A 13,130-nucleotide genomic window follows, 5' to 3' on the forward strand; every position below is an offset into this window, starting at 1 on the left:
TGCCTCTTTGCGTTTGTACGTATGTGTGAGCAAATCCCCCTGCCTGTCTGAAAACCCCCGCTTACAAAGAAGCACCTGCCAGTCAGCCAATGACTGCATCCCGTCCTCGCTAGCCAATCCCTGTAGACCCAGACGTTCCGAGTGACATCACATCATTCTAACTCTTAACCCTCCAGACGCCCTCCAGACAGTGGGGGACCTTGCGGTCAGCTCCGTGACCGCCCCCTCTCCCTCCGGGCTGCCTGGAAGCTCTGACCCCCTGGGGGGCTCTGAAGTTCCAGCTGGGTCACCTGACGTAGCTGCAGCCAATCAGGTGCCAGGAGAAGATCCAGGTGGGAGACCAGTACTAGCCTAGTTCTGTAGTGGTTCTGGACCAGCTGATAGGCTCGTAGGCGATGGGCATACTAGCTTCATGAGCATCCAAGCGCCCATGTTCAAATAGCACAGAAAGTTAGCGGCCAGCGCAGTAAATATTGTGTCACTGCTCCTTTAAGTGCCGGCTGTGGCAACAGACCAAACTCCGCCTACCACGCCCACCATGGCAACGGATGCCGCTAGCCCCGCCCAGACAGACAACCCCTCTATCACCAGCATGCCTGTCACGGCCACAAATGCCAAGGCAGCGCCTGAAGGTAAGCCCAGTCTCACAGTGTCCTGTTTATACTATAGGTCTCCTGGATCGTTGAGCCCTTATTAGAACACTTTTTTCTCCAAAAAAGTCATCTGAGAGATCTAGAAGGGAGGTGTAGTAAGGTGAAGGGTTTTCTTTAGTAAATATATGGGATCTATGATGTCACAGGCAAGGTGCCCCTGGGTGTGAAGAGAGAACAGCTATAGGTCAGCATGTGGACCAGTGTCTGATGAACAGAACTTTGAAAGCAGATGTCTGGGTGTTCTCCAGGGTGAATAAAGAATCCGAAGCCCACACAGTGCTGCTAGTGAGCTGTCTGTCTCTCCAGACTCAAACCCTTAACCCCACTCTGACTGACTGTCTCTCCAGACTCAAACCCTTAACCCCACTCTGACTCCCCGCCAGGCACACTTAAAGATAAGAGTGGATTCTGTCTCTGATGATGAACTGTGATGTAACATCCTGTCACAACATCCTGTCTGAGTCTGTAGAGCAGACAGCAGAGAGGTTCGTCTTATGATATACTGTGATGTAACATCCTGTCACAACATCCTGTCTGAGTCTGTAGAGCAGACAGCAGAGAGGCTCGTCTGTGGCAGCTGCCAGAGGTTACCTAGGTGATGTAGTAACCTGAGGTTACCTAGGTGATGTAGTAACCTGAGGTCACCTAGGTGATGTAGTAACCTGAGGATTACAGGACCGCAGTTCAACTGGGATCTAACTCCACCTGGGTGTAGATCTGGGCCAGGCCGGGTCGTGCTGGGCTCCACAAGCCCAGGCAGGGCTGATCTAGGGTCTAATACAACAGGCCTACACACACACGCAAATACACACACACTCACACTGCAAAGGTCAGGAATTCTACAGGCCTACACATAAATGCAAATACACACACACACTGCTAGAGTCAGGGATACTACAGGCCGACACACACACACACACACTAGATTGTTATTGAGAGAGAGAGAGACATAGAAAGGGAGAGAGAGAGAGAGAGACAGAGAGAGGGAGAGAGAGAGGGGTGGGGGGTCAAACAGTATTATACTCTTACAGGCACCAGAGCTCGATGCTATTTATGAATCAACTGCTGCTAAATATTTCACCAGTGGGAGCAGGTTAGGAAGAGGGACAGAGGGGGGAGGAGGTCGAGAGAGAGAGGTTGGGGAGCATGGCAGAGGTTTAGAGAGAGATAAGGAGAGAGAATGGAGAGAGATAGAAAATGGATACACAAAGAATATTTTGTATAAAGAACAGAAAGAGAGAGAGAGAAAGAGAGAGAGGGGAGGGGTTAGAGAGAGACAGAGAGACAGAGAGAGAGAGAGAGAGAGAGAGAGAGAGAGAGAGAGGAGAGGAGTGGAGAGAAAAAGGGCAGAGTCAGAGTGATGGAAAGTGAAGGATACATGACACCACAACAGGAAGGACGAGGTTGTCATTGAGCATGTTGTCATTGAGCAAATGAGGAGGAAAGCAGAAGAGAGGAGGAAGAAGGAAGGAAGCAAAACAGAGGATAACTGGAGGGAGCGGAGAGGGAGACGGAAAGGAGAATGTGGGGTATGAGTTCAGATAGATCCTCTTGTTTTCAGCTGAAACTAAGTCAGGGAACTTTAGATGCTGAAACACAAGAGATTCACAGACTGAGAGCCTCCGACTGTCTAGACTGACTGGGGAGAGGCGTCTCTGGTGTGTTGGTAAACTTCTGGTTTCTCTGTGACCATCTTCCAGTTGCTCCCTCCTTCCCTGACGCTGCGGTCGACAACACTGACTCATTCACGGCCTCCTCTGATGACATCACCACTACATCAGATGGAGTCACTGACACTACAGACCGCCCAGTGACAGCAACTGACACAACAACTGACAGTGCTAGTACAACCACTGTATTGGCTAGTACTACTACCGACATCAGTACAACAGCTGACATCAGTGCCACTACTGACTTCAGTCCATCAACTGACTTCAGTACATCAACTGACATCAGTATGACGGCTGACACTGACACAAGCGGTACAACCACGGTTGCAGTCACCAGAGCAACTGACACCACAGCCCTCGTAACTGCTGTGAGAAGTACAGACACAGCAGCTACAGTGACAGACACAAGCAGCTCATCATCCGACTTGTCTTCCACCACCACAGACACGTCTCCAGACACAGACTCCACCACAGTCGGCAGCACAGAGTCAGACTCTGTCTCCCTACTTCCTGGAGTCTCTGTGGAGTCTCCTCCGAACACAGTGACTTCACCTGCTGACGTAGGCACACCAGCGTCTGACGGACTCACCGACGCCCCTGACATAGACACTTCATCTGATGCGTTTATTCCAGTAATTGACACAGCTGCTAGAGTCCCTGGTGGAGAAGCCCCACCCCCAGATGGAGATGCCACACCCACAGATGTGGAAGCCCCACCCCTAAATGGAGAAGCCCCGCCTCCAGAAGGAGAAGCCCCGCCCCCAGATGGAGAAGCCCCACCCCCAGATGGAGAAGCCCCACCTCCAGGAGAAGCCCCGCCCCCAGATGGAGAAGCCCCACCCCCAGATGGAGAAGCCCCACCTCCAGAAGGAGAAGCCCCACCCCTAGATGGAGAAGCCCCACCCCCAGATGGAGAAGCCCCACCACCAGATGGAGAAGCCCCACCCACAGATGTGGAAGCCCCTCCCCCAGATGGAGAAGCCCCTCCCACAGACGGTGATGCCCCTCTCCCTGACTCAGAACCCCCTCCCACTGACGGAGAAGCTCCACCCCCAGATAGAGAAGCTCCTCCCCCTCCAGACAGTGTGCCCTCCACATCTGATGCAGGTGGAGCTACCTTTCTAGATAACTTTCCAGGATCGGATGATGCCGTTCCAGACTCTCCTGGACCGGATGATGCCGTTCCTGATGCTTTAGCTCCAGTAGCAGATCCTGTACCGGAGTCTGCTGCACCAGACGATGCTGTTGGTCCTGATGCTGTTGCCCCGGTAACAGGTCCTGGCCCAGATGCTCCTCCAGCCTCAGATCCAGTTCCAGATCTAGTAGACACACCTCCTGATGCAGCTGCTGGACCCGAGGGTGGGTCAGATACAGTAGGTCCAGAAGCTCTTGCCCCAGTAACAGATGCTGTTGCCCCAGTAACAGATGTTGTTGCCCCAGTAACGGACGCTGCGGCACCAGAACCAGGCAAGCCGGAGAGAGAGGGTGGAGAAAAGAAAGGAGAACAGACAAAAGAAGGGGAGGAAGGAGAGAAAAAAGGAGAGAAAGTTGCAGAGGAAAAAGGTACCTTGTATTGCAAAGGCACATTGTAAATCATGACATCTCTAAAGAGGGAAATGGCATTTATGATGATGATAGTCTCTTTGGCACCTTGTTGTGTTCAACGCTGAGGACAATAAAAAACCGGTTTATTCAACACCTGTAAAGATGGTGTCAAGCGTCGGAAATGTTTTCCATTCTGCTCTCTTACCCTCTGTCTGATGCACAGTTACTGAAGCCAAAGGGGACAGGAAAGAGGATGTCAAGGAGGAAAAAGAGAAAAAAAAGAAAGATTTTAACAAGAAAGAATATGAGAAAAAAGGTATCTGGATTCCCAGTAGTTTTGTTCGTGTGCGGTCCTGTGTTATGTAGCTAGTGACTGGGTATCTGCTGTAGTTCATACACATTTCTAGTGTGATGTCATAGCAGTGTGTGCAGTAAGAGCAAGTCCACTCTCATTACACTAGTTATGTGTAGGCCTGAAATATCATTGACTACCAGTTTGTGCAGGTCTCTAGTATCCCTGACCATAGCAGTGTGTGTGTGTGTGTATGCAGGTCTCTAGTATCCCTGACCATAGCAGAGTGTGTGTGTGTGTGTGTGTGTGTGTGTGTGTGTGTGTGTGTGTGTATGTATGCAGGTCTCTAGTATCCCTGACCATAGCAGTGTGTGTGTGTGTGTGTGTGTGTGTGTGTGTGTGTGTATGCAGGTCTCTAGTATCCCTGATCCTAGCAGTGTGTGTGTGTGTGCGTGTGTGTTTGTGTAGGCCTGGATTACCTCTGACCCTAGCAGTGTGTGTGTGTGTGTGTGTGTGTGTGTGTGCTTGTAGGCCTGGATTACCTCTGACCCTAGCAGTGTGTGAGTGTGTGTGTGTGTGTGAGTGTGTGTGTGTGTGTGCGTGTGTGTGTGTGTAGGCTTGGATTACCTCTGACCCTAGCAGTGTGTGTGTGTGCGTGTGTGTGTGTGTGTGTTTAGGCCTGGATTACCTCTGACCTTAGCCGCGTGAATGTTCTAAAGTCCTTCGCCCTATAGTCCCCCATGACTTGAACGGGCCAGTTTCCTGGCAGTGATGTCACTGTGGTGCTTTATCCTTCAAGATGTTGTCAAGATGCTGATTCCTGGAGGGCCCAGGTTCAGTGAGCTGTCTAAGATCGCGTACATCAGCTTCCAAGGTAAGACGCCGTCAGACGATGAGTCAGACCAGGACGGGGGGAACACTTGTCCAAGCTGTTTTCGCGTCGAGAAACTAATTCCGTTAAGATTGATTTTAAAGATCCCTGAGAGGCGGAAATTGCTTATACGGACAAAACTTTCGTATGTAACTGTGGAAAAACAACGTACCAGCATGTTCATGCGTCTCTTCCTTTGTTCACTTGTCTTGTGTTGTCTCTACATGTGTTTGGTTTCTGCTATACAAGGTACCCAGATCACTCTACATCCCAACCTCCATCAGTAAAAAAACACTGACTCCGTTTTCTGTGTCCGTATTCAATGTCGTAGACACTCTAAAATAACGTGTAAAATAACGTGTCCAATTAGCAGACACTTTTGTCCATAGCGACATATGTAGGGGGGTTCGAACCTGAGACCTCTTGATCTGCAGTCAAATGCTCTACCACTGAGCAGCATAGTATCTCCCCACTCATTAGAAGCCAAAACACAGTTGTGGCCATGCTTGCACATGCAGTGTATTGGTGTAGTTAGTGAGGGTTACCCAGGCCATATGTCTCTGACTAATTGCTCCAGATCCACCATTAGAGACAGCAGGTGTTCATGTGACACCAGTAAGATATTAACACCCTAACTGGAACCCAGATCATCCAGATAAACTGTCTTGGAAACCGCCTGGAACAGATTGACAAGTTTTAGGCTCTACAGTCGGTAAACAGGTGGGTAACATTGGCAGTATGAACAGGAAATTAATACCATTGGAACTAGCAACAAACTGTCAGTTAACAAAGTGGTCACCGAATTGGCAATCACCACTTCATACGGTACCTGTCTCACCCCCCCATACAGTACCTGTCTCACTCCTTCATAAAGTATCTGTCACACCCCCCCATACATTACCTGTCTCACTCCTTCATACAGTAACTGTCTCAGTCCCCCATACAGTACCTGTCTCACTCCTCCATACAGTACCTGTCTCACTCCTCCATACAGTAACTGTCTCAGTCCCCCATACAGTACCTGTCTCACTCCTCCATACAGTAACTGTCTCAGTCCCCCATACAGTACCTGTCTCACTCCTCCATACAGTAACTGTCTCACTCCTCCATACAGTAACCGTCTCAGTCCCCCATACAGTACCTGTCTCACTCCTCCATACAGCAACTGTCTCAGTCCCCCTACAGTACCTGTCTCACTCCTCCATACAGTACTTGTCTCACTCCTTCCCTGCACCCCACTCTCTTCTAGGGACTAACCCTCTCTCTCTCTCTCTATGTTCTTGTCCTCCGCCTTCCTCTCTTGCCTTCCTTGTTTCTGTCTCTTTCTCTCGGCGTCTCTTCCTTCCCTCCTCCCTTCTGCCCTCCCCTCCTCCTCTCTCCCTCCCCTCCTCCTCTCTGCCCCCCCTCTCTCTCCCTCCCCTCCTCCTCTCTGCCCCCCCCCTCTCTCTCCCTCCCCTCCTCCTCTCTGCCCTCCCCCCTCTCTCCCTCCCCTCATCCTCTCTGCCCCCCCCCTCTCTCCCTCCCCTCATCCTCTCTGCCCCCCCCCCTCTCTCCCTCCCCTCATCCTCTCTGCCCCCCCCCCCTCTCTCCCTCCCCTCCTCCTCTCTGCCCCCCCCCCCCCCCCCCCTCTCCGGCCGTCAGACTGTGAGTGCTACGGACACTCCAACCGCTGCAGCTACATCGACTTCATCAACGTGGTGACGTGCGTAAGCTGCAAACACAACACCAGAGGACAGAACTGTCAGTCCTGTCGCCTTGGTTACTTCAGGAACATGTCGCTTGAGCTCGACGACGAGAACGTCTGCATCGGTCAGTCCACAACACACACACAAACACATACACACAGTCACACACACAGACATATACACACATTCACACACACACAGACATATACACATTCACACACACACACTACGGGCAACCTTTGTCAAACATTGGCCTCTACACATTTCTAAATCAAAACAATTGAACTAAAGTAGTCAACTATTCTTAGTTATGAGCCCTATATATATATATATATATATATATATATATATATATATATATGAATGGGATTTCACAACTAAACACTATATAAACTCTCTAGTGATCATATATTAGACAAACAGTTCAGTCCACTTGTAGTCTGATATTCCTTGTATCCTGATATAAAACCTACTGTCACAGAGAGACACACTGACACCTACTGGCCGACCAACAACACTACACCAATTGCATCACCGAGACTGCCATAGAAACTGAGATATTTGTTTTCACAGTGTAACAGTGTTGTTTGCTTGTGTCGCCCAGAGTGTAACTGTAACCAGCTGGGGTCTCTCCATGCCCGCTGTAACGAGTCAGGCTTCTGCGAGTGCAAAGACGGCACCGCAGGGCAGAAGTGTGACAGCTGCACGGACGGATACAGCTGGATGGTGGGCTGTGTGGGTGAGTAGAGGGAGGAGGGGAGGGAGTGTGGGTAAGTAGAGAGGGAGGAGGGGAGGGAGTGTGGGTGAGTAGAGGGAGGAGGGGCGAGAGAGTGAGGGTGAGTACAGAGGGAGGAGGATGGAGGGAGTGAGGGTGAGTACAGAGGGAGGAGGGGGGAGGGAGTGAGGGTGAGTACAAGGAGGAGGGGGGAGGGAGTGAAGGTGAGTACAGAGGGAGGAGGGGAGGCTGTGTGGGTGAGTACAGGGAGGAGGGGGGGAGGGAGTGTGGGTGAGTAGAGGGAGGAGGGGGGAGGGAGTGAGGGTGAGTACAGAGGGAGGAGGGGGGAGGGAGTGAGGGTGAGTACAGAGGGAGAAGGGGGGAGAGAGTGAGGGTGAGTACAGAGGGAGGAGAGTGAGGGGTGGCGAGGGGAAGAAAGAGAGGCGGAGACGAAGACTGCGTGAAGAAAGGTTGACCGGAAAAAGAGAAAGGGAGGGAGGGAGGGAGAACTCCTGCAGTAGAAGGAGCAGACCGGCAAGGTTGTGTAATAAAGTGGCAGACATTCAACATTACTGTTTAATCACTCACCGGTAGTTTCCAGGCGGTGATTAGAACAGGTGGGTCTTTGCTCCCTGTCCCGGCTCTTGGCCAACAAAGTTACACTTTCTAAAACGATTCACCTCATATGTCCTCTTCCCCGCTCAAATCCTCTCCATTTCCTCATTCTCTCCATCTCCATCTTCCATCCTCATTCTCTCTATCTCCTCTCCTTCTCCTTGATATCTCCATCTCCTCTCTCCATCTCCTCCTTCTCATTCTCTCCATCTTCCCCCCTCCTTCTCCTCAATCTCTCCATCTCCTCTCTGCCTCTCCTCTCCTCCCAGCCAACGTGTGCGACGACGACCTGTTGCCGTGCCAGAACGGGGGCACGTGCGTAGACAAGCGAAGCTGCGTGTGCTCCGAGGGCTTCAAGGGGGTCCAGTGTGAGAGGCTGAGCTGCGAGGGCATGAGGGGCTGCAGGAGGGCCAACACAGCGTCCTCTTCCTCTTCATCCCTCCCCCTCCTCATCCTCGCCAGCCTGCTGGGCTCCGCCACGCTCAGAGCGGCCGTCTAGAGTCCACGCACTGGCCAAACTCTCAGAGGTGGAGCTCACCTGGTCGTGACTTTGAAGCCAGCGATGACCTCTACATGACCCCTGTAGGCGACCTGGAACTGACAGGGCTGTTGCATTCTGGGGGATTGAGTTGCAAGGGCGTTGGAGATCCTCTCTGTGTGTGTTGGGAAGGTCGGCTTGACAACTTGGCTTCTCTCTCTGTCTCGGATTGGCTGGTCTGTCAGAACTTGACGAATCATAGCCTATGTCACATCCCTGAGGAGACTGGCGATGGACTTCGATTATGTGTGAAAAGTAGTTTTCTTGCTGTCAATCAAAAGTTTGTTTCTCTAATCAAAGCTAATTTAGTGGAAATTTGACAGCGACTACAGCAAAGTTCTTCTTCTGTTCTTCTAAAAGGAAGTTGTTTTCTGATTCCCCGCGGAGACCAAGGAGTGTGTTTCTTTTGTCTGTTGGGGAAATTAAATACTTTCTCAATTTACACAGGGTGAACAATTTAATTAAAGCCAAACTAAAATGTAATGTCAACATTGTAATGTAGGCCTATATAGACATTGGTTGAATATTTTTGGTAGAAATTGTTATTTTGTTCTAAGTAAACATTATCAGTCTGATGGATGTGAAGCATAATCAGTGTTTTGCTATTTCAAACCCTCCACTGGATTGGTTATAAAAGAGCTGCTGTTGCCTTTCTTGGCTAAGGAATAAAGAAAGAGATTAAATGGTTTCGTGGTCTGTCAGATATCTACACTGTAACACACAATACACCCTGGTGTACTGGCTGTCTGACTAACTTACACACTGACCGGCTGATTAGTTCATTTATATAGCCTACTGACTGGCCAACTATAGCTGAAGACTAGCTGAATGTCTGACGAGGCGGTTACTAGTAATCAGTTCAACAAATTTTCACTAACAACCGACAACGAAGTCCCAAACCAGAGAGAACTCCAGCAACTTGGCTTGCACGACACCTTCGAGGTACGTGTGTATTTGTGAGATTACGACAGAAACTGAGGAAATTAAAGCATGGATTTGAGGTGTGTTATACTTACAGTGTATCGACCAACGCTATACATTCGAGCCCTTTAAATTTACAGTGCTGTCGTCACATTCACGCGCCACACACTGCTGCTTCAGGAAGCGGCTTGAGGATATGACACCTGCTTTAAGTTACTGACGAGCTTCGTAAACATATTTTTGGTGACAGTTAATAATTCATTATTTATATTAAAGTAATCCTATTTCTCGTTTATAGAATGTATCGTTTTATCTGTTCCAAGTGGTTTGTCTCCGGCGTGTCCTTGACAGTCGGTGTAGGTGTTGGTGCTTCTCTGAGAACGGTAGACACCGGAGAGAGCCATGGGCTTCTCAGTCGGGTGCCCGTTATTCCCATACCGAACGTGGACGCAGCAACTGACATTGTACCGCACCAAGGGGGCGGCGGTCAGATGGGAGGCAACCGTTCAACAGCGGTTATGAAGTACGGGTTCCCGTCTCTGGCCAACATCAAGACCAGAGAGTCTTACGTTACGTCGTATGACCCGAGGAACCGGACAGCTGCTTGGGTAATAGAACACCTCACTCCTCAGACACTCACAGGAACTTCTGACAGGAGGTTCTGCGACTTTAAAGAGGACGATTCGGTGCATATGTACCACCGATCAACTAACGCGGATTACAAAGGCAGCGGGTTCGACCGTGGTCACCTGGCCGCGGCAGGAAACCACAAATGGAACCAGAAGGCAATGGACGACACGTTCTATCTTAGCAACGTCTCGCCTCAGGTAAGCACTAAATGTCATGATGGCCTTGATATGGTACAAAGTCACTCCTTTAATGCCCATGGCTGCCTGCCTGTTAGACTATCTTATACATTTGAGTACAAGGAGTATGACAGCGTTTTTCGGTGTGCTTGTTGTATGCCAGCACCCTCAAATGAACCAGAAAGGATGGAACAAGCTGGAGCAGTACTCGCGCTCTCTCACCAAGCAGTACCTCAACGTGTTTGTGTGCACCGGACCCCTCTACCTGCCCAGGTAGGAGACTACAACCACACACACCTGACACAAGCTCACAACAATAAAAGGTCTGTAACAATTTGTGCACCACGTTTGTGTTGTGTGTTTACCTGTGTGTGTGTGTGTGTGTGTGTGTGTGTTTGTGTGTGTGTGTGTGTGCACCCATGCGTCCCAAGGCAGGAGGCGGACGGCAAGTTGTACGTGCACTACCAGGTGATTGGCCATAACCACGTGGCCGTCCCCACCCACTTCTTCAAGGTGCTGATCCTGGAGAAGCCTCGCGGCGAGGTGGAGCTCCGACCCTACGTGATGCCCAACGTTCCCGTGGACGAGAACGTCCCGCTGGAACGCTTCCTGGTCCCCATGGAGAGCATCGAGAGGGCCTCCGGCCTGCTGTTTGTCCCCAACATCATGAAGAGAACCAGCAGCCTCCAGGCCGTCACTGCAGGCCCGGGGAAGTGACCTTGTACAGTCCACTTGTAGTCCAGTTGGCGTGTCATAACCAGGAAACGTCTTCTGTTTCCTGGTCAGAGGTTGGACTAGTGAGACAATAATGGGGAAGGGAGGAAAGGTTAGAGGGGGGTGTTCTGGAACAGCCTGCGCAACAGGAAGTCGTGTGGTTGGCTGTTGTGTGGAGGTCAGAGGTCACCTGGCCAGACAGAGACCTGAAGATATTCAGGGGCTAAACGTTGACTATGAAAAATCACTGTGACTTCACTTGTCAAAAACACTGTTAACAACAATCACTGTTATCATTGTTTACTGTGTTGCTGCCCATCCAGATGGGGTACCACAATGTTGTCATGGATGTTGTCATGGAAATGATAAATACATTTAACGTGTGTCGTCGTGTCACTTTATCTGACTGTGGGTAACATTCCTCAGTTCTTTCCTACGTCAGGGTATTCCTGTGGTCAGCGTATTTGTCCAGGGGTGTGTGAATATATGTATGTGTGTGTGTGTGTGTGTGTTTCTGTATCCATCCATGAGGAAGAGACTGAAGCGTCTTTGTCAGTTGAGCTGGAATGTAGCAGAGAATCACGAGGACGAAGTTAGAGGTAATCAGTGGGGATGTTGTTCAGGATTTGTGTTTGTGGAAAGCAAAGCTGGCACTTCGGTAGAGGGGACAGCAGGCACGACAACACAACAGCTCGGTGGAATTACACGTTGACGTATGTTTGGTTTTATCTGTTTAGTTTAACTGTATTGTTGAGGCGTTCCCACAGAGGACACTAGACACGACTGTACGATAAGACGTCTTGGTCAAAGCTGTGTGGTGCACCGTCTTAAAGTCACAGCGGAAAAACCTCTGGAGACATGGTATGTTTGGTCATTCTCTTAATCTAGCTGGATTTAGCTTGATAACTTTCAGTGGAAGTTTATTTATTTGATTAAATGTATTTACGAAATTAGGTTTGTAGTTAAGTAAGGAGAAAGACAGGATCCATACCACTGAACACATTAAAATTAAGACTACATTTGTCCTATCTTGTCAGAACAACAAAGTAATAGAAATATAAAAAAGCGAGGAACTATTCAGAGTTGAGTATACATGACTGTTCTACTGTGTTTATCAGTCCCTCTGTTGTCGTCTGACCTGCAGGTGATGGGTGATGCGTATGCAGAGGGTCTGGGCTCACGGTTCTGGTTATAGACGGCACAGAACAGGCCTGGACTCGCTATCACGCCAGAACCAGTGTCTCCAGGCTCTGGACTGGTGCTGACCGTTGAGAAAAGGGAGATTTCTCACTCTTCCACCTGTTCAGATAAAAGTGGCGAGTCGAGACAAGAAACTAAAGAAGTAGAATAGAATTGTTTAACTGTTTTTCCCCCCCTGGATCAACAGTTTTTGGTTTAATCCTTGTACTTCCTTACTATGACCCAGCATCCAGACATGGATTATAGAGCTGGTCCCTGACGGTTTTAGTTATACTAAGGTCCTCCTGCATGGTTTGCTCCTATTCTGAAATTGTGTGTGTGTGTGTGACAACCATGGGGTGTGTGATGTGTACCCCTCTGGACGACTTGTGTAACATATCGCTACGGCGACGAAGGAGGCGTCCGGTGGAGCTGCGGGAGTTTCCTCAGGCAGCGTACGAGGGTTACCAGCGCTACAGCAAGCTGGCCCACCTGACCCTCACCAGAGACCCTCTGCAGGGCCACAACTGGTACGGCGCCAGGTACTGACCTCACCTGGTCCAGCTGCACTGATCTCACCTGGTCCAGCTGCACTGAGCTCACCTGGTCCAGCTGCACTGATCTCACCTGGTCCAGCTGTACTGACCTCACCTGGTCCAGCTGCACTGAGCTCACCTGGTCCAGCTGTACTGACCTCACCTGGTCCAGCTGCACTGAGCTCACCTGGTCCAGCTGCACTTGCTCTACAGCAACACAGGGGGAAGAAGTTTTTTTTCTTCACAATCCACTAAAATCCCTTGTGTTTCCTTTAATATTTACTGTTATGAACTGTGAGAAGAAAAGATGCTAGCGTGGTGAAATAAAGCTTGCGTGTTTAAGTTATGTGTGTGTGTTTACAAAAGTGGTGTGCTGTTTTGGTGAGTCTT

General features: G+C 50.0%; 2 protein-coding genes across 3 annotated transcripts; both read left to right on the plus strand.

Moving 5' to 3' along the window:
* Nucleotides 1-4,171: 4,171 nt before the first annotated feature.
* LOC124486889 (netrin-G2-like) lies at nucleotides 4,172-9,249 on the plus strand. The gene is made up of 5 exons (XM_047048768.1): nucleotides 4,172-4,184; nucleotides 4,960-5,034; nucleotides 6,673-6,840; nucleotides 7,321-7,455; nucleotides 8,316-9,249. Exons 2-5 carry the CDS (start codon nucleotides 4,971-4,973, stop codon nucleotides 8,543-8,545), a joined length of 597 nt encoding a protein of 198 aa, XP_046904724.1. The 5' UTR covers nucleotides 4,172-4,184; nucleotides 4,960-4,970; the 3' UTR covers nucleotides 8,546-9,249.
* A 379-nt stretch (nucleotides 9,250-9,628) lies between these two features.
* On the plus strand, nucleotides 9,629-13,028 carry endog (endonuclease G). Of its 2 annotated transcripts, XR_006958284.1 has the most exons (4): nucleotides 9,629-10,332; nucleotides 10,475-10,584; nucleotides 10,743-11,886; nucleotides 12,170-13,028. XR_006958284.1 is itself a non-coding variant. In XM_047048185.1 (3 exons), the coding sequence occupies exons 1-3, from the start codon at nucleotides 9,805-9,807 to the stop codon at nucleotides 11,026-11,028; spliced, it is 924 nt and encodes a 307-aa protein (XP_046904141.1). In that variant the 5' UTR covers nucleotides 9,629-9,804; the 3' UTR covers nucleotides 11,029-13,021. The 2 variants fall into 2 exon arrangements, 1 of the variants encoding a protein (XP_046904141.1); XM_047048185.1 differs by having other exon boundaries at nucleotides 10,743-13,021.
* The last annotated feature ends 102 nt before the right edge of the window (nucleotides 13,029-13,130 follow it).

This window comes from Hypomesus transpacificus, chromosome 24, assembly GCF_021917145.1.
Source record: "Hypomesus transpacificus isolate Combined female chromosome 24, fHypTra1, whole genome shotgun sequence".
Classification (NCBI taxonomy): Eukaryota; Metazoa; Chordata; class Actinopteri; order Osmeriformes; family Osmeridae; genus Hypomesus; species Hypomesus transpacificus.